General features: G+C 44.3%; 1 protein-coding gene across 2 annotated transcripts in view; it reads left to right on the top strand.

Annotated features, from left to right (window-relative positions):
• Window positions 1-21780, top strand: part of LOC140740297 (uncharacterized) — a 406935-nt gene that overhangs the window by 172767 nt on the left and 212388 nt on the right. For both annotated transcript variants that reach the window (XM_073069447.1, XM_073069446.1), the window contains 5 exons: window positions 6384-6458; window positions 7661-7744; window positions 9224-9280; window positions 12227-12280; window positions 14027-14080. In XM_073069447.1, coding sequence (XP_072925548.1) covers window positions 6384-6458; window positions 7661-7744; window positions 9224-9280; window positions 12227-12280; window positions 14027-14080 — 324 coding nt within the window. The remainder of the gene's footprint in view (window positions 1-6383; window positions 6459-7660; window positions 7745-9223; window positions 9281-12226; window positions 12281-14026; window positions 14081-21780) is intronic.

The raw sequence follows: 21780 nt of genomic DNA, 5'->3' as shown, positions 1-21780 counted from the left end.
AAAATGTGCAAAAATCAGAAATACTGTATACTTTAAAAAAAGTGAGGTAGTGTCCAAAGCTTCAAAGTCCATTTAGGAATCAAATGACAGAGGGGAAGTAGCTGTTCCTGAATCACTGAGTGTGTGCCTTCAGGCTTCTGTGCCTCCTTCCTGATGGTAACAGTGAGAAGAGGGGATGCCCTGGGTGCTGGAGGTCCTTAATAATGGATGCTGCCTTTCTGAGACACCACTCCTTAAAGATGTCCTGGGTACTTTGTAGGCTAGAATCCCAGATGGAGCTGACTAGATTTACAACCCTCTGCAGCTTCTTTCGGTCCTTTGCAGTAGCCTATCAGAATGCTCTCCACAGTACAGCTATAGAAGTTTTTGAATGTACTTGTTGACATGCCAAATCTCTTCAAACTCCAGATGAAGTATAGCCTCTGTCTTGCCTTCTTTATAACTACATTGATATGATGGGACCAGGGATCTCCTCAGAGATCTTGACACCCAGAAACTTGAAACTGCTCACTCTTTCCACTTCTGATCCCTCTATAAAGATTGGTATGTGTTCCTTCATCTTACCCTTCCTGAAGTCCAGAATCAGCTCTTTCATCTTACTGACGTTGAGTGCCAGGTTGTTGCTGCGGCACCACTCCACTAGTTGATATATCTCACTCCTGTACGCCCTCTCATCACTACCTGAGATTCTACCAACAATGGTTGTATCATCAGTAAATTTATAGATGGTATCTGAGCTGTGTCTAGCCATGTAGGTCCACCAGCTCACTATCCCTTCAGCTTATTGAGATGTAATACACACAATTGTTGAACAATCTCAGCAAAGCAAGCAACATCTACAGAAAAAAATAAAGAGTCAATGTTCTGGGCAGGGAACCTTCTTCAGTTACTGTCAATTTATTCCTCTCTATAGATGCCACCTGACTTGCTGAGTGTGTGTGTGTGTGTGTGTGTGACCTTGGATTTTCTGCATCTCTTGAGCTTGTTGTCATTCTGGTTCGCTCTGTGCTCTCAGTCCTCTGCTTTTGGAAAAGTAATTGTAATAAATTTTCCTCTCAACTTTGATGTGGTTTGGGATTGAGTCACTCTTGTGCGCTACTGTGATGTTAATCTGGGATAGAGATACTTTCCTAATGGTTAGACACATATTACACAGCACTGCACATGGCATGAACTGAGTTCTTGATTCAAATCAGAGCTGCCTCTCTGCAAACGCAGCTCCTAGTATGTTTCACCATCTGGATGCAACTAAAGCTCGGTACCTCTAAAGTACTGAGTTCCCAGGGCATGGAAACACATGGAATGCAAAGCCTTCAGACTGTTAACACAATAACTGCTCACCCCCTGACCCAGAGTATGACACACTGACCCCACATCCCCTGACCCAGAGTATGACACACTGACCCCTCTCCCCCTGAGCCAGAGTATGACACACTGACCCCTCACCCCCTGACCCAGAGTTTGACACACTGACCCCACATCCCCTGAGCCAGAGTATGACACACTGACCCCTCACCCCCTGACCCAGAGTATGACACACTGACCCCTCACCCCCTGATACAGGTTATGACACACTGACTCCTCAACCCCTGACACAGGGTATGACACACTGACCCCTCACCCCTTGACCCAGTGTATGACACACTGACCCCTTATCCCCTGAGCCAGGGTATAATACAGTAACTCCTCATCCCCTGACACATGGTATCACTGAAACCACCCCCCCCCCCCATTCAGATTGTCTCCCCGGCCAATTAATGGGTTCACACATCAGCCCTGACATTCGTGTATTAGCATTTCAAAGCAGCTATAAGAGACACCAGTACATGTTCTAAAGCAGGAATCAGTCTGTGAGGGAGAGCCGTGTTCAAAATGCATCAATGTCAGCTAGTAGGGCCCTGGGCCACTCATTCCTCTGATAGTGACACATTTGGGGCAGCGTCGTTTTGCGGGCAGTGGAGTGAGCCGGGAGCAGAGTGAAGGCTTAAGGGCTTGGGCTCAATGAGCTTAGGTGGAAACGGGCGAGGCAAGGTAGGTTTAGTTTTCAATTTTTTCTGTTATTTGAGGAAAGGAGGAATTATGAATGTGAGGGCAGCTTATTGTTCTCGGTGTTGGATATGGGAGGTCCTGGAGTCTCCTAGCCTCCCGAACGTACATATCTGCACCAGGTGCGCTGAGCTGCAGCTCCTAAGGGATCGTGTTAGGGAACTGGAGCAGCAGCTTGATGACCTTCGTCTGGTCGGGGAGAGTGAGGAGTTGATAGAGAGGAGTTACAGGCAGGTGGTCACACCAGAGCCACAGGAGGCAGACAAGTGGGTCACAGTTAGGAGAGGGAAGGGAAAGAGTCAGGTATTAGAGAGTACCCCAGTGGCTGTACCCCTTGACAATAAGAACTCCTGTTTGAGTACTGTTGGGGGGGGGGACAGCCTACCTGGGGGAAGCAACAGTGGCCGTGCCTCTGGCACAGAGTCTGGCCCTGTAGCTCAGAAGGGTAGGGAAAGGAAGAGGAAAGCAGTAGTGATAGGGGACTCTATAGTTAGGGGGTCAGATAGGCGATTCTGTGGATGCAGTCAGAAGACCCTGATGGTAGTTTGCCTCCCTGGTACCAGGGTCTGGGATGTTTCTGATTGCGTCCAAGATATCCTGAAGTGGGAGGGTGAGGAGCCAGAGGTTGTGGTACATATAGGTACCAATGACGTGGGTAGGAAAAGGGAAGAGGTTCTGAAAGGAGAATATAGGGAGTTAGGAAGGGAGTTGAGGAAAAGGACCGCAATGGTAGTAATCTCAGGATTACTGCCTGTGCCACGCGACAGTGAGAGTAGGAATGGAATGAGGTGGAGGATAAATGCGTGGCTGAGGGATTGGAGCAGGGAGCATGGATTCAAGTTTCTGGATCATTGGGACCTCGTTTGGGGCAGGTGTGACCTGTACAAAAAGGATGGATTGCACTTGAATCCTAGGGGGACCAATATCCTGGCGGAGAGATTTGCTAAGGCTACTGGGGAGACTTTAAACTAGAATGATTGGGGGGAGGGAATCAAATTGAAGAGACTAGGAGAGAGGAGGTTAGTTCACAAATAGAGAAAGCTTGTAGACAGTGTGTGAGGGAGGATAGGAAGGTGATAGAGAAGGGGAGCACTCAGACCGAAGATGTAGGGGAGAAGGAAGAAAAAGAAGATAGTAAAGTTGTTTGCACTGTTAGGGATAAGCAGAGAGTAAGAGGTGGAGAATTTCTTAAATGCATTTATTTTAATGGTAGGTGCATTGTAAGAAAGGTGGATGAGCTTAGAGCATGGAATGATACCTGGAAATATGATGTTGTAGAATTAGTGAAACATGGTTGCAGGAGGGCTGTGATTGGCAACTAATTATTCCTGGATTTTGTTCCTTCAGGTGTGATAGAATTGGAGGGGCAAAAGGAGGAGGTGTTGCATTGCTTGACAGAGAAAATATTACAGCGGTGCTTTGGCAGGATAGATTAGAGGGCTCATCTAGGGAGGCTATTTGGGTGGAATTGAGGAATAAGAAAGGTGTAGAAACACTTATAGGGGTGTATTATAGACCACCTAAGGGGGAGCAAGAATTGGAGGAGCAAATTTGTAAGGAGATAGCAGATATTCGTAGTAAGCACAAGGTTGTGATTGTGGGAGATTTTAATTTTCCACACATAGACTGGGAAGCCCATTCTGTAAAAGGGCTGGATGGTTTGGAGTTTGTAAAATGTGTGCAGGATCTGTTGGACTCCTCCAGCAGATGATTTGGTGCTTTTGATTCCAGCATATGAGTCTACAGAGTCTCCATTAAGTACAGAAGTTACGGTGTTATGTTGCAGGTACAAGACGTTAGTGAGGCGCAGTTGAAACATCATGTGTAAAAGGGACGGATGGTTTGGAGTTTGTAAAATGTGTGGAGGATAGTTTTTTGCAGCACTACATAGAGTTACCGACTAGAGAAGGGGCAGTGTTGGATCTTCTTTTAGGGAATGAAATAGGTCAGGTGACGGAGGTATGTGTTGGGGAACACTTCGGGTCCAGTGATCACAATGCCATTAGTTTCAATATAATTATGGAGAAGGATAGGACTGGACCCAGGGTTGAGATTTTTGATTGGAGAAAGGCTAACTTTGAGGAGATGCGAAAGGATTTAGAAGGAGTGGATTGGGACAATTTGTTTTATGGGAAGGATGTAATAGGGAAATGGAGGTCATTTAAAGGTGAAATTTTGAGGGTACAGAATCTTTATGTTCCTGTTAGGTTGAAAGGAAAGGTTAAACGTTTGAGAGAGCCATGGTTTTCAAGGGATATTGGAAACTTGGTTAGGAAAAAGAGGGATATCTACAATAAATATAGGCAGCATGGAATAAATGAGGTGCTTGAGGAATATAAAGAATGTAAGAAGAATCTTAAGAAAGAAATTAGAAAAGCTAAAAGAAGATATGAGGTTGCTTTGACAAGTAAGGTGAAAATAAATCCAAAGGGTTTCTACAGTTATATTAATAGCAAAAGGATAGTGAGGGGCAAAATTGGTCCCTTAGAGAATCAGAGTGGACAGCTATGTGTGGAGCCGAAAGAGATGGGGGAGATTTTGAACAATTTCTTCTCTTCGGTATTCACTAAGGAGAAGGATATTGAATTGTGTAAGGTAAGGGAAACAAGTAGGGAAGTTATGAAAACTATGATGATTAAAGAGAAGGAAGTGCTGGTGCTTTTAAGGAATATAAAAGTGGATAAATCTCCAGGTCCTGACAGGATATTCCCTAGGATCTTGATGGAAGTTAGTGTAGAAATAGCAGGGGCTCTGACAGAAATATTTCAAATGTCATTAGAAACGGGGATGGTGCCGGAGGATTGGCGTATTGCTCATGTGGTTCCATTGTTTAAAAACGGTTCTAAGAGTAAACCTAACAATTATCGGCCTGTAAGTTTGACGTCAGTGGTGGGTAAATTAATGGAAAGTATTCTTAGAGATGGTATATATAATTATCTGGATTGACAGGGTCTGATTAGTAATAACATGGATTTGTGCTTGGAAAATCATGTTTGACAAATCTTATTGAATTTTTTTGAAGAGGTTACTAGGAAAGTTGACGAGGGTAAAGCAGTGGATGTTGTCTATATGGACTTCAGTAAGGCCTTTGACAAGGTTCCACATGGAAGGTTAGTTAGGAAGGTTCAATCGTTAGGTATTAATATTGAAGTAGTAAAGTGGATTCAACAGTGACTGGATGGGATATGCCAGAGAGTAGTGGTGGATAACTGTTTGTCAGGTTGGAGGCCGGTGACTAGCGGTGTGCCTCAGGGATCTGTACTGGGTCCAATGTTGTTTGTCATATACATTAATGATCTGGATGATGGGGTGGTAAATTGGATTAGTAAGTATGCAAGTGATACTAAGATAGGTGGTGTTGTGGATAATGAAGTAGGTTTTCAAAGCTGCAGAGAGAGTTAGCCTAGTTAGAAGAGTGGGCTGAAAGATGGAGTTTAATGCTGATAAGTGTGAGGTGCTACATTTTGGTAGGAATACTCCAAATAGGCCATACATGGTAAATGGTAGGGCATTGAAGAATGCAGTAGAACAGAGTGATCTAGGAATAATGGTGCATAGTTCCCTGAAGGTGGAATCTCATGTGGATAGGGTGGTGAAGAAAGCTTTTGGTATGCTGGCCTTTATAAATCAGAGCATTGAGTATAGGAGTTGGGATGTAATGTTAAAATTGTACAAGGCATTGGTGAAGCCAAATTTGGAGTATTGTGTACAGTTCTGGTCACCGAATTATAGGAAAGATGTCAACAAAATAGAGAGTACAGAGGAGATTTACTAGAATATTACCTGGGTTTCAGCACCTACGTTACAGAGAAAGGTTGAACAAGTTAGGTCTTTATTCTTTGGAGCATAGAAGGTTGAGGGGGGACTTGATAGAGGTATTTAAAATTATGAGGGGGTTAGATAGAGTTGACGTGGATAGGCTTTTTCCATTGAGAGTAGGGGAGATTCAAACAAGAGGACATGAGTTGAGAGTTAACGGGCAAAAGTTTAGGGGTAACACGAGGGGGAACTTCTTTACTCAGAGAGTGGTAGCTGTGTGGAACGAGCTTCCAGTAGAAGTATTAGAGGCAGGTTCGGTATTGTCATTTAAAGTAAAATTGGATAGGTATATGGACAGGAAAGGAATGGAGGGTTATGGGGTGCGTGTAGGTCGGTGGGACTAGGTGAGAGTAAGCGTTCGGCACGGACTAGAAGGGCCGAGATTGCCTGTTTCCGTGCTGTAATTGTTACATGGTTATATCGTAGCCTGATCTCGGTTGCAATAATTCTCTTATTTTGACAGTCTCTTCCCCTTTTTGTCTTCTCCCTTCCGTTAACCTACCTACCTTTAAACATAGGGTCCACCAGGAAGACCCGGTCTTCCAGGCGTCGATGGAATACCGGGACCCCCAGGAACCATGCTGATGTTTCCGGTGAGTCACCTTTGCCATTTTGATCCCTCTTCCTTCGTTAATTCAAGATTAGATATTAGAGGTTCCAAATTAAAAGCTGGAAACCTTGGAAACACTCACCAGGTTGGACAGCATCTGTGGAGAGAGAAACAGAGTCATGGGTATATTTAGAAGTTTTGTAAGTAGCCTGCGCCACGTCCCTGTTGTTCACCAGCACCATATATATGGAAGAATTATGTGAGTGTTGCCAAGACTTGAGGGCTGGAATTATAGGAAGCAGTTTGTCAGGCACTTGGACTTTATCACTTGAAAGGTAGAAGGGTGAGGGGTGACCTTAAAAAATTTACATATTAGTTTTATTTGTTACATGCACATTGAAACATCAAAACAGTGAAATGCATAATTTGTTTAAAATTAAATCAAGAAGGACAGCCTGCAAGCGTTGCCACGCTTCCAGCACCGACATAGCATGCCTACAACTCACTAACCCTTAGCATACATCTTGAATATCTGGAGAAAACCCATGCCGACACAGGGACAAATGTACAAACTCCCTACGGGCAGTGGCAGGAATTAAACCCTGATCGCTGATGGTTAGCACTGTAAATTGGTGTGTTAACTTCTGTGCTGCCATGCAAGATTTATAGAAAGCGACCATATAGAGGTGAAAATATAAACATATAGCAGTATAGATAGGATGAATGCACACTGTATTTTACCCAGCAAAGCTAGAAGGCATAGGTTTAAGGTGACTGAGCTAAGATTTAAAATGGACCTGAGCAGCAACTTCTTCATTTGCGCATATATGGAATGAGCTGCCAGAGAATGTGGCTGAGGCAATGATATTCAAAAAAATTGATAATATATGGTTAGGAAGAGTTTGGAATCCTGCTTAAAAAGTCTCAACCTAGAATGTCCAGTGTCCATTTCCCTCCATAGGTGCTGCCTGGCCCTCTGAGTTTGTCCATTGCTTTGCATGTTGTTCTAGATTCCAACATCAGCAATCTCTTGTATCTGCATCAATGACAGGGGAGCTTGATTTGCAAGATGGATCTGGCTGTGTTCATTACTCACTTGCAATTCTTTACTGACCTGGGGCAAAACAGTTGTCATACTAGGCTGTGATGAATCCAATTAGGATGGTTTCGATGTTGCATTGGTAAAAATTGCTGAGGGTTATGGGGAACTGCCTCTGAATTCATCATGTTCCTTCCTGTTTTCAGTTCCAGTTTGGTGGGAGTGGAGCCAAAGGACCAGTCGTCTCAGCCCAGGAATCTCAGGCCCAGGCTATTCTCCAGCAAGCAAGGGTAATACAGAAGGCTTACAACCTCTAGCCTTTAATTATTGGCGAGTGTTCAGAAAGAACTCCATCCTTCTCTGGAGGGACATCACTAGCGAGACCAGTACTTTTTTACCCATTGGTATGATGGGTAAATACAAGCAGTCGTTTTTCACTGAAGTTGGTAAGACTAGAACAAGAGTTAAAGGTGGAAGGTGAAATGTTTAAGGGGAACATCAAGGGAAACCTCTTCACTCAGAGGGTGGTCAGAGTGTAGAACGAACTGCCACTGCAATAGGTGGAATAGGTGAAATTTCAAAATTTAAGAGAAGTTTGGATAGGTACATGGACTGGAATGGTGTGGAGGTCTATGGTCCAGGTGCAGGTCAATGGGACTAGGCAGAGTTATAGTTCAGTATGGACTAGTTGGGACTAAGTTAGTTTCTGTGCTGTAGTGTTCTATGTTTCAATGATTTTATTGTTGAGTACTCTCAAACTGATGGACCTTTTTTAACTAAGCCCCCTAGAAATTGGCAACAACAGCAGGTTTTCCTTTCCTCAGGAGACAGAATAGCTGCTTCCTGTTCCAATGTCTGACGAATAGAGTGCAGGGGCTTCTTTCTAATTTTAATGATGTCCTCAAGTAAATGGGTAAAGTTAGATGTGGGGTAAATGGAAACGGCTGAAGACTGCTGGAAAGTTGGGATTTGTAAACTCTTCATGCAGAGAACCAGGCCATTCGGTCCAACTAGTCTCTCCTGGGGTTGATGCTGAATACTCTGCTTCTCTACATTAGAAGAACCTTCTTCCCTGTTGTCTCTGATATCTACCCATAATCCCCCTTAAAGGTGGCAGTGCTGCTCAATGTGACCAAGCCATGTGAGAGAGAGATTCTTGCCACTGTCAGGGTAAAAAATCCTGGGAAGAGAGGTTTGCCCCAGCTAGAGAGTCTGGAGAGTTCGTGTATGTATGAAGGGTGACCTTATTTAAATATATGAGACCTTAAGAGGGTCTGGCAGTGTTGATGTTGGATTTTTTTCTACTAGTAATAGAGTTCAAAACAAGGGGACACAGCTGAAGAGTTCAGGAGTGACCATTTTTAACTGAAGTGCATTTCAGTTCTCTCAGACATTTCTTCTGTCAGAGAACAGTGAATCACTGGAATTCTCTGCTACTAGAGTGGTGGAGGCCAGATCACTAGAGATATTTACATTGGAGATCGATGATTACTTGAGAGATTTGAGGAAATATGGGGAACTGCCACAGAAGAGGAGTTGAGACTTGGGACAAATCAACCATGGTCATATTGAATAGTGGGGCAAGCTGGAGGGGCTGAGAGCCCTACTCCTGTTCCTCTTTTCCTGTGTCTTTGTCAGGAAGTTACCCCTGGATTTCTCAGTGATCATCTTGTTTTCCCAAGAAGCCTTTCAGAAACACTTCTCAAGCAGTTTCTTACCTTGATTCCTCAGCTTGTTCCTCTCTCATTCTATTTATTTTTGCCTTCCAGCTTTCTATGAAGGGTCCAGCAGGTTCGATTGGTCTCACGGGAAGGCCGGGACCTATGGTGAGTAGAACCGGTAACTAGGAGGATAACAGCAGGAAAGCTAACATCCAAATAGGACTCAGCAAGAGAGGCGGCAGAGATTGAATGTGTATGAAGTGTGGCCATGTACTTACATTCAGTAGCCACTCTAATATGTACAGGAGGTATCTGATAAAGTGGTTACTCAACTGGCATCATTTATACATTCATCTGTCACCCAGCTATATTAAAGCTAGTGACTAAAATTGGTGCACGTGTGACTAATCTGAACAGGCAATCAGGAGACTACAAATGCACTTGAAGAAATTTGCACAAAATAGGCAAAACCAAGGGGAAAAAATGGACAGAGAGCCAAAATCTGACCTCCCCTCTGCTGGGTTACTCCCTCCTTCCCTGACTTCTTGCTCCTCTCTCCCTTTTCTGTTACCTTTCTTTCAAATTCCCACCAACCACAGAACCCATCTTTCTACACTTCCCCCTCCTTGTTCCACCGACTGCAAGTTCAAATTTTACATTTAATTATCATTCAACCCTGCTTCCCCACCAGCATAATCCGTCTGTTTCTCACACCTTTCCTCAGTATAGCACTCATCCAGGACTCACCCCTCCATCTCCCCTGTATACTGCCTGTCACATTGCTCCTCTCTTAGTCTTGAGGCACAAGGACTTCTGCAGAGATTGGAAATCTTAAGCAACACATACAAAGTGCTAATGCTAATTGTGTAACATTATTACAGGACTAGCGATTACCAATCGGGGTTCAATTCCTATTGCTGTCTGTAATGAGTTTGTATGTTCTCCCTGTAACTGCCTGGGTTTCCTCCAAGTGCCCTGGTTTCTCCCACATAATGGTTGTAATTTGTGGATATGTTATATTGGTGCTAAGAGTATGACATCACTTTCATGCTGCCCCAGCTATGAAATGTGCTGTCATTGGAGAGGGTCCAGAGGAGGTTCAGGAGAATGATCCCAGGAATGAAAGGGTTGGTGTATAAGGAGTGTTTGATGACTCTGGACCTGTATTTTCCAGGGTTTAGAAGAATGAGGGAGATCTTATTGAAACCTACTGGATATTGAAAGGCCTGGATGTGCATAAGATGTTTCCTAGACTGGAATGGGGAGGAGTGTTGGTCTAGGACCAGAAGGCATGGCCTCTGAATAGGATATTCCTTTATAACAGAGATAAGAAGGGATTTCTCTAGCCAGACAGTGGTGAATCTGTGGAAGTTGTTGCCACAGATGGCTTTGGAGGTCAAGTCACTGGATGTTTTTATAGCGGAGGTTGATACATGCTTGATTAGTCAGGACAATGAAGATTATGAGTGAAGGCAGGAGAATGTAGTTGAAAGGGAAAATAAATCAGCCATGATCAAGTGGAGGAGCAGGCTCGATAGGCCAAATGGGCTAATTCTGTTCTTATGATCTTATGGTCTAACCTACTGAGCTGCCTGTATGTGGAGGTAGGAAGAAACTGGAACATCTTGAGGTGAGGCAGCAACCCTACCAGTTGAGTATGTTATGGCACCCATGTTTCTATAGCAAGGCCACTATTTATTGCCCAATCCTAATCGTTCTTGTGAAGGTGGGGGTCTTCTACCCTCTCCAACTGCTGCAGCCGTTTTTAATCCAGCTGGGTGTGGTTCAGAGTCAGCCACATTCCGAGGCAGATCAAAGCCAGACTGGGTAAGTATGGGAGATTTCCTTCCCATGAAGCATGTCAGTGGGCCAAATGCATCTTTATGACAATCTTATAATTTCCTGCTTGCCGTTATTAATATCAACTAGCTTTTCAATTGGATGCACAGTGATGTGTGATGTGGCAATTAGTGCTGATGACTCAGATCTCCAGTGACCCAAGGTCAATCCTGATCTCCGCTGTTGTCTGTGTGGAATTTACGTGTTCTTCCTCTGACCACGTGGGCTTTCCCTGGCTGTTCCGCTTTCCTCTCATATGCTGAAGATGTGCAAGTTGGTAGGTTCACTGACTTCAAAGGTGACTTAATGAGAAGATAATAATATTACCCCTCTGGCAGGCAAGTCCGTGAAGGGACAAAGATTTAAAACAATTATCACAACAAAATAGAGATGATGTGAGATGATTATCTCTAAGAGAAAAGCAAACTGCTGGAGTAACTCAGCAGGTCGAGCAACATCTATAGACATCATGGAATTGTTGCCATTTTGAATTGAGACTCTGCATCAGCATGAAAATGCTGATGGAAATGTTTCAACATGTGGCATGGAATTTGTTGTTTTATGGCAGCGGTACAGTGCAAGACACAAAGAAGTTTTACTATAAGAAATATAAGAAGTAAATAATGCAAAAAGAGAGCAAACTAGTGAGATTGTGTTGGTGGACTGTTCAGAAATTTGGTGACGGAGGGGAAGAAGCTATCACACTGAATGTGCCCTCCCACAAATGTTGCTCAGCCCATTGAGTTTTTCCAGCAGATTGCTTGTCAGGCAGGCTCCAGTGTCAGTAGAGTCTTGTGTGTCTATTTCCCTTGGTGTAGATGTGTGGTAAGTGACAATCAGGATGTATAGACAGGTGAGAGAGAATTGGGTATCTATGAAATATGGGATTCACCGGGTTGTATGGAACTATTAGAGTAAAATTAGAAATTACAGAGTTATTTTCTTAGATTTAAATTCCCAGATCCTATGCTGGGTCTTCAGTTACTGTTGCTGGATTGATATCTAGTTTCCTGGTTTGCTCATCCACTAACAGAATGAGTGGTTTTTACATGGACAAGAAAGTGCAGGAGGGAGTGGATAAGAGGGGAGGAGGAGGGGTGGACTAGAGAGTGCAGGGGGCTTAAAATGAGCAAGGAATTGGAGACATCTTTGGAGTGGGTAAGTGGCATGGGAAATGTGGTAAAGTAATGAAGTGAGGTCAGATTTTGTGAAGTCTTTCAGGACAATAAATTAACAGCCAGAACTGTTTGTGTTCCTTCCTTTTCTTTTCAGGGTCCCCCTGGATTCATTGGCCTAAAAGGTGACTCTGGTGAAATGGGTCCAAAGGTAGGCAAAAGGCTGTTTCTGACAAATACTTATTTTAGTAATGAAACATAATCCAAGTTAGAAGCTGATGCCTGAGGGTCTAAAGCCAAGGACAGGAGGCAGCTGGTCCCAGGGTGGGATGCCTGATGTTGTATGTATGAGTGAGGAGGTGGGTGGGGAATAGGCTTGTTTTGGTGTCATTGTTGCTGTCAAAATGAGTGCTGACACCTGCGGCCTGTCCTCAGCACATCATTGGGTGTGTTGGTTGCTAACGCAAATGGCACATTTCACTATCTGTTTCGATGTACATGTGATCAATTGAAAAATCTGAATCTCTCTGGTCGGAACATCCAAGTAAAGTCTGACCATGAGGATCAGTGAGAGCTTCCTCAGCACAAGAACAGATTCCATGCTCTTTATGCAAAATGGAAGCTACCTTGAAGTTAAGATTAGCATTAACATCCTGACACACTCTCTATGTGTGTCTGCTGTGACTAAGTGGGGAGCTTTCTTGAATCTGAATCAACTGGTTGAGGGTTCAAGACTGCCTTCAGTGGTCTGAATAAAGAGTGGATTCAGTCTCTTGTAGTTGGATACTGCTAGTCTATGACTGAAAATTCTCAGATGACATGAAACCAAGTCCCTCCTGTGCTTGCATCTGTTGTTATGAAGAGAGATTTTCCTGCTCTCACAGACATTATTTATTTTTCAGCCAACATCTCACAATGTTTTGAAAAATAAAACATTTAATCTGTTTAAAAACAGCAAATTCTGGAAATAATCAGCAGATCAGATTAGAGGGGGTTGGGCAAACTTGGGTTGTTTTCTCGAAATGTCAGATGCTGAGTGGAGACCTGAAAGAAGTTTATAAATTACAAGAGTCATATATGGGGTAGAGAGTCAGAATCTTTCTTTCCCCCGGATAGAAATGTTAAATACTGGAGTATTTGCATTTAAGGTGCTTTCAGATAGACACACGGATATGCAGAGAAAGGAGGGATGTGGATCATGTTCAGTCAGAAATGTTTTAGTGTAATTTGTCATTGTGATTGACACAGACATTGTGGGTCAAAGGTTGGGGTTCCACAATGTTCAGGGAGCATCAGAGAGAGAGAAATGAGGATTGTAGAAGATTGGGAGGAGATTTGACAAAATTATGATGGATATCAATAGGGTAAATACAAGCAGGATTTTTACACTGAGTTTGAGTGGTATGATAACCAGGTCATGGGTTAAGGATGAAGGATGAAAAGTCTAAGGGGAACATGAGGGGAAACTTCTTCACTCAGAGGGTCGTGAGAGTGTGGAATGAGGTGCCAACACAAGTAGTGCAAGCAGGCTTGATTTTAATGTTTAGTGAAGTTTGGATAGATACATGGACAGTAGGGCTATGGAGGGTTATGATCCTGCTGCAGGTTGAAGGGAGTAGACAGTTTAAATGGTTTGGCATGGAATAGATGGGCTGAAGAGCCTATTTCTGTGCTATATCTTTCTATAACTCTATAAATCCAAGAGTTAATGTTGCAGCTCCATCAGTGACTTTGTTTCCTTCTCCACAGAAGCAGCCCAACCTGCAAAGTATTTCCTGGATTTGCTGATATTATGTCAAGACCCTTGTTCTTTGTGAGAATTTGCCATGAGTGACCATAATTGCTGTGTTTTCCATTGTCACAGTGGATGCTAGTCTTCAAGCAGCACTGTGGAGAGTCATGGGGAACATGCTGGGTTTGAGGAAGGTGTCTTAAAATGTCTTTCTTTGCCTTCTAGGGTCCTCCTGGTGTGTTGGGACCTCCAGGTCCTCCTGGAAGAACTGGAAGAAGGGTAGGGATCTCCTTGTTTAAATGAACATGGGACACCTCCATTGAAGTGGAGGATGTAATCAGCAGTTTCAGAACCATTAGTTCTGTCTAGATTTACTCTAAATGTTAGACTGATTCATTAATTAATTGAACAGGTGTTCGGAGGCTGTATTTCACTGCTGTGACAGGGTGCGATGCAGAGTGAAAAGAGGCATCAGTTGGGCTCACCAGTCCTTGCCACTCCTTACTCTCAGTTTGGATATTGGCATGTGTTTTTGGGCGGGTTAGGTGGTTGAGCTGCTGTGGATGATATTTGTAGAGGAAGTTATGGTGAATTAACCATATGTAGAAACAGGAGGAGGCAAGTACTCGACTTTGCATCTACCCTCATTAATCTGCGAGATAATTCCATTCACCTTTTCCCCATACCAGTTTGTAACTTGGTTAATGAAAATGTATTTAACCGGGTAACCTCTTGTCCCTTTTGACAAGGAGGTCATCCAAGCCACGTTTCACCATGATAATGCCAGCCAGCATGCTATACATTCATTCTCTTGACGATTAGGGCATCTACAAAATACACCATGGTCATCCACCCAGTGCCTCCCTCTCCCATAACCTCCATCACCAAGGAGGACAAGGGCAGAAGGTGCATGGAGCACCACACCCTGCAGGTTCCCTTCTGAGTCACCCACCATCTTGAGAGGGAAGTATATCAACAGGCCTTCAATGTCCCTGGTTCTAACACTGGGAAACAGAACAATGCAAGCACTTTCACCAGAAGGACTGCAGCAGATCAAGATGGCCATAGGCTGTAAGAAGTAGGAGCAGAATTAGACCAGTCAGCCCATTGAGTCTGCTTCACTATTCGATCATAACTGATATACTGTATTATGCTCTCAGCTTCATTCTCTTGCCTTCTCTCCATAACCTTTGATGCCCTAACTAATCAAGAACCTATCAAACTCCATTTTAAATAAACCCAATGACTTGTTCTCCATAGTCACCTGTGGCAATGAATTCCACAGGTTCACAACCCTCCGGCGAAAGAAATTCCTTCTCTGCTCTGTTTTAAAAGGATGTATTTCTGTTCTCCCATGATTGGAACCATCTTCGCAAGAAGTTGATAGGCTGGGTTATCAATGCCAGTAATTCTCAAATCATGAAAAGAGATATATTTAAATTAAAATCAGATAAGAACACAACAAAGAGAACTGGTCAGGTGTCAGATCTCTCAGTGGGAGAGCATTTGGGAGATAGTGATCATAATTCTACCTCCTTTACAATAGCATTGGAGAGAGATAGGAACAGAAGTTAGAAAAGCATTTAATTGGAGTAAGGGGAATTATGAGGCTATCAGGCAGGAACTCGGAAGGTTAAATTGGGAACAGATATTCTCAGGGAAAGGTATGGAAGAAATGTGGTGAATGTTCAGGGGATATTTGTGCTGGAGTTCTGCATAGGTACGTTCCAATGAGATAGGGAAGTAATGGTAAGGTACAGAAACTGGGGAGTACAAAGACTCTAGTAAGTCTAGTCAAGAAGGAAAAAAAAGTTTATAAAAGGTTCAGAGAGTTGGGTAATGTCAGAGACGTAGAAGATTATAAGGCTAACAAGAAGGAGCTTAAGAAGGAAATTAGGAGAGCCAGAAGGGGCCATGAGAAGGCCTTGCCGGGCAGGATTAAAGAAAACCCCAAGGAATTCTACAAGTATGTGAAGAGCAAGAGGATAAGACGTGAAAGAATAGGACCTAACAAGTGTGACAGTGGGCAAGTGTGTATGCAACTGGAGGAAATAGCAGAGGTACTTAATGAATACTTTACTTCATATTCACGATGGAAAAGGATCTTGGTGATTGTAGTGATGACTTGCAGCAGACTGAAAAGCTTAAGCATGTAGATATTAAGAAAGAGGATGTGCTGGAGCTTTTGGAAAGCATCAAGTTGGATAAGTTGCCGGGACTGGATGAGATGTATCCCAGGCTACTGTGGGAGGCAAGGGAGGAGATTGCTGAGCCTCTGGCGATGATCTTTACATCATCAGTGGGGATGGGAGAGGTTCTGGAGGATTGGAGGGTTGTGGATGTTGTTCCCTTATTCAAAAAAGGGAGTAGAGATAGCCCAGGAAATTATAGACCAGTGAGTCTTACTTCAGTGGTTAGTAAGTTGGTGGAGAAGATCCTGAGAGGCAGGATTTATGAATATTTGGAGAGGTATAATATGATTAGAAATAGTCAGCATGGCTTTGTCAAGGACAGGTCGTGCCTTACGAACCTGATTGAATTTTTTGAGGATGTGACTAAACACATTGATGAAGGAAGAACAGTAGATGTAGTGTATATGGATTTCAGTAAAGCATTTGATAAGGTACCCCATGCAAGGCTTATTGAGAAAGTAAAGAGGCATGGGATCCAAGGGGACATTGCTTTGTGGATCCAGAACTGGCTTGCCTACAGAAGGCAAAGAGTAGTTGTAGACAGGTCATATTCTGCATGGAGGTTGGTGACCAGTGGGGTGCCTCAGGGTTCTGTTCTGGGACCCTTACCCTACATGATTTTTATAAATGACCTGGATGAGGAAGTGGAGGGATGGGTTAGTAAGTTTTCTGATGACACAAAGGTTGGTGGTGATTTGGATAGTGTGGAAGGCTGTCAGAGGTTATAGTGTGACATCAATAGGATGCAAAACTGGCCTGAGAAGTGGCAGATGGAATTCAACCCAGATAAGTGTGGAGTGGTTCATTTTGGTAAGTCAAATATAATGGCAGAATATAGTAATAATGGTAAGACTCTTGGCAGTGTGGAGGATCAGAGGGATCTTGGGATCCGAGTCCATAGGATGTTCAAAGCATCTGCACAGGTTGACTCTGTGGTTAAGAAGGCGTATGGTGTATTGCCCATCAATTGTGGGATTGAATTTAGGAGTCGAGAGGTAATGTTGCAGCTTTATAGGAACCTGGTCAGACCCCACTTGGAGTACTGTGCTCAGTTCCAGTTGCCTCACTACAAGAAGGATGTGGAAACCATAGAAAGGGTGCAGAGGAGATTTACAAGGATGTTGCCTAGATTGGGGGGCATGCCTTATGAAGACAGTTGAGTGAACTCGGCCTTTTCTCCTTGGAGTGAAGGAGGATGAGAGGTGTAGAAGATGATGAGAGACATTGATCGTGTGGATTGTCAGAGGCTTTTTCCTAGGGCTGAAATGGCTGCCACAAGAGGACACAGTTTTAAGGTGCTTGGTAATAGGTACAGAGGAGATGTCAGGGGTAAGTTTTTTACTCAGAGAGTGGTGAGTCCGTGGTATCGGCTGCCGGCAACGTTGGTGGAGGTTGATATGATAGGGTCTTTTAACAGAATTTTGGATAGGTATATGGAGCTTAGAAAAATAGAGGGCAATGGGTAACCCTAGTAATTTCTCAGGTAGGGACATGTTCGGCACAACTTTGTGGGCCAAAGGGCCTGTATTCTGCTGTAGATTTTCAATGTTTCTTTTTCTAACTAGATGTAGGCCATTTGGCTTCTTGTGTCTTTTCTGATATGCAATAAAATCAGGCTGATCTTCTGTCTCCTCTCCACTTTCTTGCACCAATGCCACTTCTCTCCACTAGGTATCTAAGGAGCCATCAGACTCTGCCTTGGCTGTGCTCGGTGATGAGCACTTCAACTATTCTCTACCCTGGGTGATGACATTTCTTTGCATTTTGGTTCTGATTGACCAGCAACTTATATTAGGTTTTAGGTCATTTGTTCTAGATACTTGAGTCAGGGAAATGCCATCTCCACATCCAACCTCCCCCCCCCCCCCACATCAAGAATTTGCAGATAGGTAAATTTTGGTATATTTAAACCTAACACCTCAAACCAGTAACCACTATCATTCCCTCTTTCAAGCAAGAACCTGCAGAAACATTAAGTTTCAATATAAGTCAAAGTTTGATAAAGTTATCTTAAGTTATGTGGTTTTGTGAATATCCTCAGTCATTGTGAAATTCCGAGCCAAGTCTTTTCCTTAACTTGGCAGGAACCCAAACTTCTGTTCTGTAATTCTGAAACCCAACAGAGTTCTTGGATAGCGTACAAGGACGTGTATATCCCTGCTCAAAGCCATCTGGGATTTGTTTGAGTTCTTCCCACAGTAATGTGCGCAGAGAACAGGAATTCAACAGAGCGCCAGAGATAGAGTTTGCCTCAACCATCTCTCCAGTGACGTTGGAAGACAGCAATGCACCTGTTGACACTGCTCACACCACCCATCCCTGACTTGTCCATCTGATCTTGCTGTCCCATCCCAATTGTATAGCCAACTTCCAAATGTTTACCACACTAGGCAGAAATCTTTCCTAATTGGACTGGTTGAAGACCTGCTTTGAACTTTACATATATAGTCCTATTTTCTCTTACCATTGTATTGTTTGTTTCTCAAATTCTTTAACTTATATCCTTACCCTTTGCATTTTGTTTTCCATTTGCTTTCTTTAAACTATTCTATCCACCATGTTATTCTAACTCTAACATGCATATTCACTTTCTCTCTCACACACTCGATGTCCTATTTATTGTTCCCTTTTCCTCTTTCTTGTTTCTACCATCACCCTTTGTGTTTCAAATGTCTCTCAACCTTCTGTTTCTCCTAACTCTCTCCCTCTCTGTATCTCAGATGCCTGTTTCTTACTTCCATTTTGTACTCTGAATCTCCTCCAATGTACTCTCCCTTTTTCTCCCTTTACCTGTCTGTCTGTCTCTTTCTCTCTGTCTCTGCCTGCCTCTCTCTGTCTATCTTTTTCTTTTTCTATCACTGTGTCTCTCTTACAGTCTGTGTCTATTTTATTCTCTCTCTCTCGGTCTTTGTGTGTGTGAGTGTGTCTCTGTCTCTCTATACGCTCTGCCCATGTGCTTCTCCATTCCTTTTTTCTCTCCCTCTCTCTCTTTTCTCTACATATACCTCACACATTCTCTCCCCTTCTCTCTCTCGCCCTTCTCTCTCTATCCCTCTCTGTCCCCTCTTTCTCCCCCTCCTTTCTTCTCATTCACTCCCCCTCTCTCCTACCTCACTCCCCCTTTCTCCTCCCTCTCTCCCCTTCTCTCCCACTCCCCCCATTTCTCCCATTCCCCCTCTCATCCCCTCCCCCTCACACCACTACTCCCTCTCCCCTTCCTCTTCCCTCTCCCCTGCCTCTCGCTCTCCTCTATCTCCTCATCCTCTCCCTCTTTGCTCCCTCTCCCCTATCCCCCTCCCCCTCTCTAACCTCCCTCTATCCCTCTCTCCCCTCCTCCCCATGCCCCCTCTCTTCCCTCCCCCTCCCCTCTCCCTCCACCCCCTCCCCTCCACCCCTCTCCCCTCAACTCCCTCTCCCCTCTACCCAGCTCCATCCCCTCTTCCCTCTCCCCCTCCCCTCCCTCTCCCCTTCTCCCTCTCTCTCTCTTCCCCTTTCCCCTTCCTCCTCTCCCGTCTTCCCCCTTTCCTCTCTCCCTCTCCCCTCCCCTCTCCCTCTCCCCTCCACTCCCCCTCCCCTCTACCCCTCTCCGTCCCCTCTCCTTCTCCCCCTCCCCTCCCTCTCCCCTTCCCCCCTCTCTCTTCCCCTTTCCCCTTCCTCCTCTCCCGTCCTCCCCCTTTCCTCTCTCCCTCCACTCTCTCCCCCCTCTCCCTCTACCCCTCCCCTCCCTCTTGCCTTCTCCCCTCTCTCTTCCCCTTCCCCTTCCTCCTCTCCCCCTCCCCTCCCCCTCTCTCCCCTTTCCACCCCTCTCCCTCTCTCCTGTCCCCCTCCCCCTCTCTCTCCCTTCATCCCCTTCCCCTCTCTCCCCCCTCACTCCCCCTCTCTCTACCCTCTCTCACCCCCTCTCTACCCCTCTCTCTCACCCCCCCCCCTCAAACTCTTCCCCTTTTCTTGCTATCCAGTGTGTTAGCTCTCCCCTCTCAGACTCTCTCTTGTACGTTCTCTCTCATACACTCTCACTCACACTTTCTCAGTAATCACCCCAGCCCCTGCTCTCCTTTGTTCTCTCTTCTCCCCCTTGTTCTTTCTGCCTCTCAGCGCCCTCCAACACTTCACTGCCCAAGTCACTCCTCATCCATTCGGTGAATGATGTTACTCCTGCTGCGATTGTCTGTGATTGCCTCGCCTTTCTGAGCCAGATCTATCTGTGGCAATACCCTGACTGATAACAATGTGTTTTGCTTGGGTAGCTAATGATTGCAATTCATGATTATACATCTCTTCACCTACAGTTTTAATCTGAACCCCCTCAGCAAAGCAGTTGTTAATATCCCAGAAACCAAGTAGTTGATGTTATTAGTTGTCCTGGTTTTTAAAACATGGGTGGGTAGAAATTAATTAGTACTTGATGAAGTCAAGTCAAGTCACTTTTATTTTCATTTTGACCATAACTTGCTGGTACAGTACACAGTAAAAACGAGACAATGTTTTTCCAGACCATGGTGCTACATGAAACAGTACAAAAACTACACTAGACTACATAAAAACAACACAGACAAAAAAAAACTACACTAGACTACAGACCTACCCAGAACTGTATAAAGTGCACAAAACGGTGCAGGCATTACAATAAATAATAAACAAGACAATAGGCACAGTGGAGGGCAGTAAGTTGGTGTCAGTCCAGGCGTATTGAGGCGTCTGATAGCTTAGTGAAAGTAACTGTTCCATAGTCTGGTCGTGAGAGCCCGAATGCTTCTGTGCCTTTTCCCAGATGGTAGGAGGGAGAAGAGTTTATATGAGGGGTGTGTGGGGTCCTTCATAATGCTGTTTGCTTTGTGGATGCAGCATGTAGTGTAAATGTCTGTAATGGCGGGAAGCGAGACCTCAATGATCTTCTTAGCTGACCTCACTATCCGCTGCAGGGTCTTGCGATCCAAGATGGTGCAATTTCTGAACCAGGCAGTGATGCAGTTGCTCAGGATGCTCTCAATGCAACCCTTGTAGAATGTGATGAGGATGGGGGGGGGTGGGAGATAGACTTTCCTCAGTCTTCGCAGAAAGTATAGATGCTGCTGGGCTTTCTTTGCTATGGAGCTGATGTTGAGGGACCAGGTGAGATTCTCCGCCAGGTGAACACTAAGAAATTTGGTGCTCTTAACGATCTCTACTGAGGAGCCGTCAGTGTTCAGCAGAGAGTGGTTGCTTTGTGCCTTCCTGAAGTCAACAACCATCTCTTTTGTTTTGTTCACATTCAGAGACAGGTTGTTGGCTCTGCACCAGTCCATTAGCCGCTGCACCTCCTCTCTGTATGTTGACTCGTCATTCTTGCTGATAAGACACACCACGGTCGAAGTTTAATGATTTAATTATGAACAAAATCTGTGCTAATTACTTGTACAATAACATCAAGGAAAGTCAAGGGTGAGAAAAGATAATTCAGACCATTGAGTCTGTCCCTCTGTTCTTTAAATCATCCTTGTTTTTTAAACGTCCTGCAGACAACTTTACTGTTGGTCCAGATTTGAAAATTTATCACTAAGTTTCCATTCAGAGAAAACAAAAATATCTTCCTGACATCTCTCAAATTATGAGTGAAGTACCAGAAAGCTGACAGCATTGTTATGTTTCTGACACACTGACTAATGCTTGGTGTCCACCCAACAATACCAGTGATTTGGGATCTTTCCTGAAATTTTCCTAATGAGCACAGCATTGATCTAAGATCCATCGAACTTCCTGGTTCACAAAGTGCTTACTTTGATTCACTGTCGGGATGATCAATGCCCA

This window comes from Hemitrygon akajei, chromosome 16 (assembly GCF_048418815.1).
Source record: "Hemitrygon akajei chromosome 16, sHemAka1.3, whole genome shotgun sequence".
Classification (NCBI taxonomy): Eukaryota; Metazoa; Chordata; class Chondrichthyes; order Myliobatiformes; family Dasyatidae; genus Hemitrygon; species Hemitrygon akajei.
The sequence above is the reverse complement of the archived record's forward strand: the minus strand, read 5'-3'. Positions and strand labels throughout refer to the sequence as shown.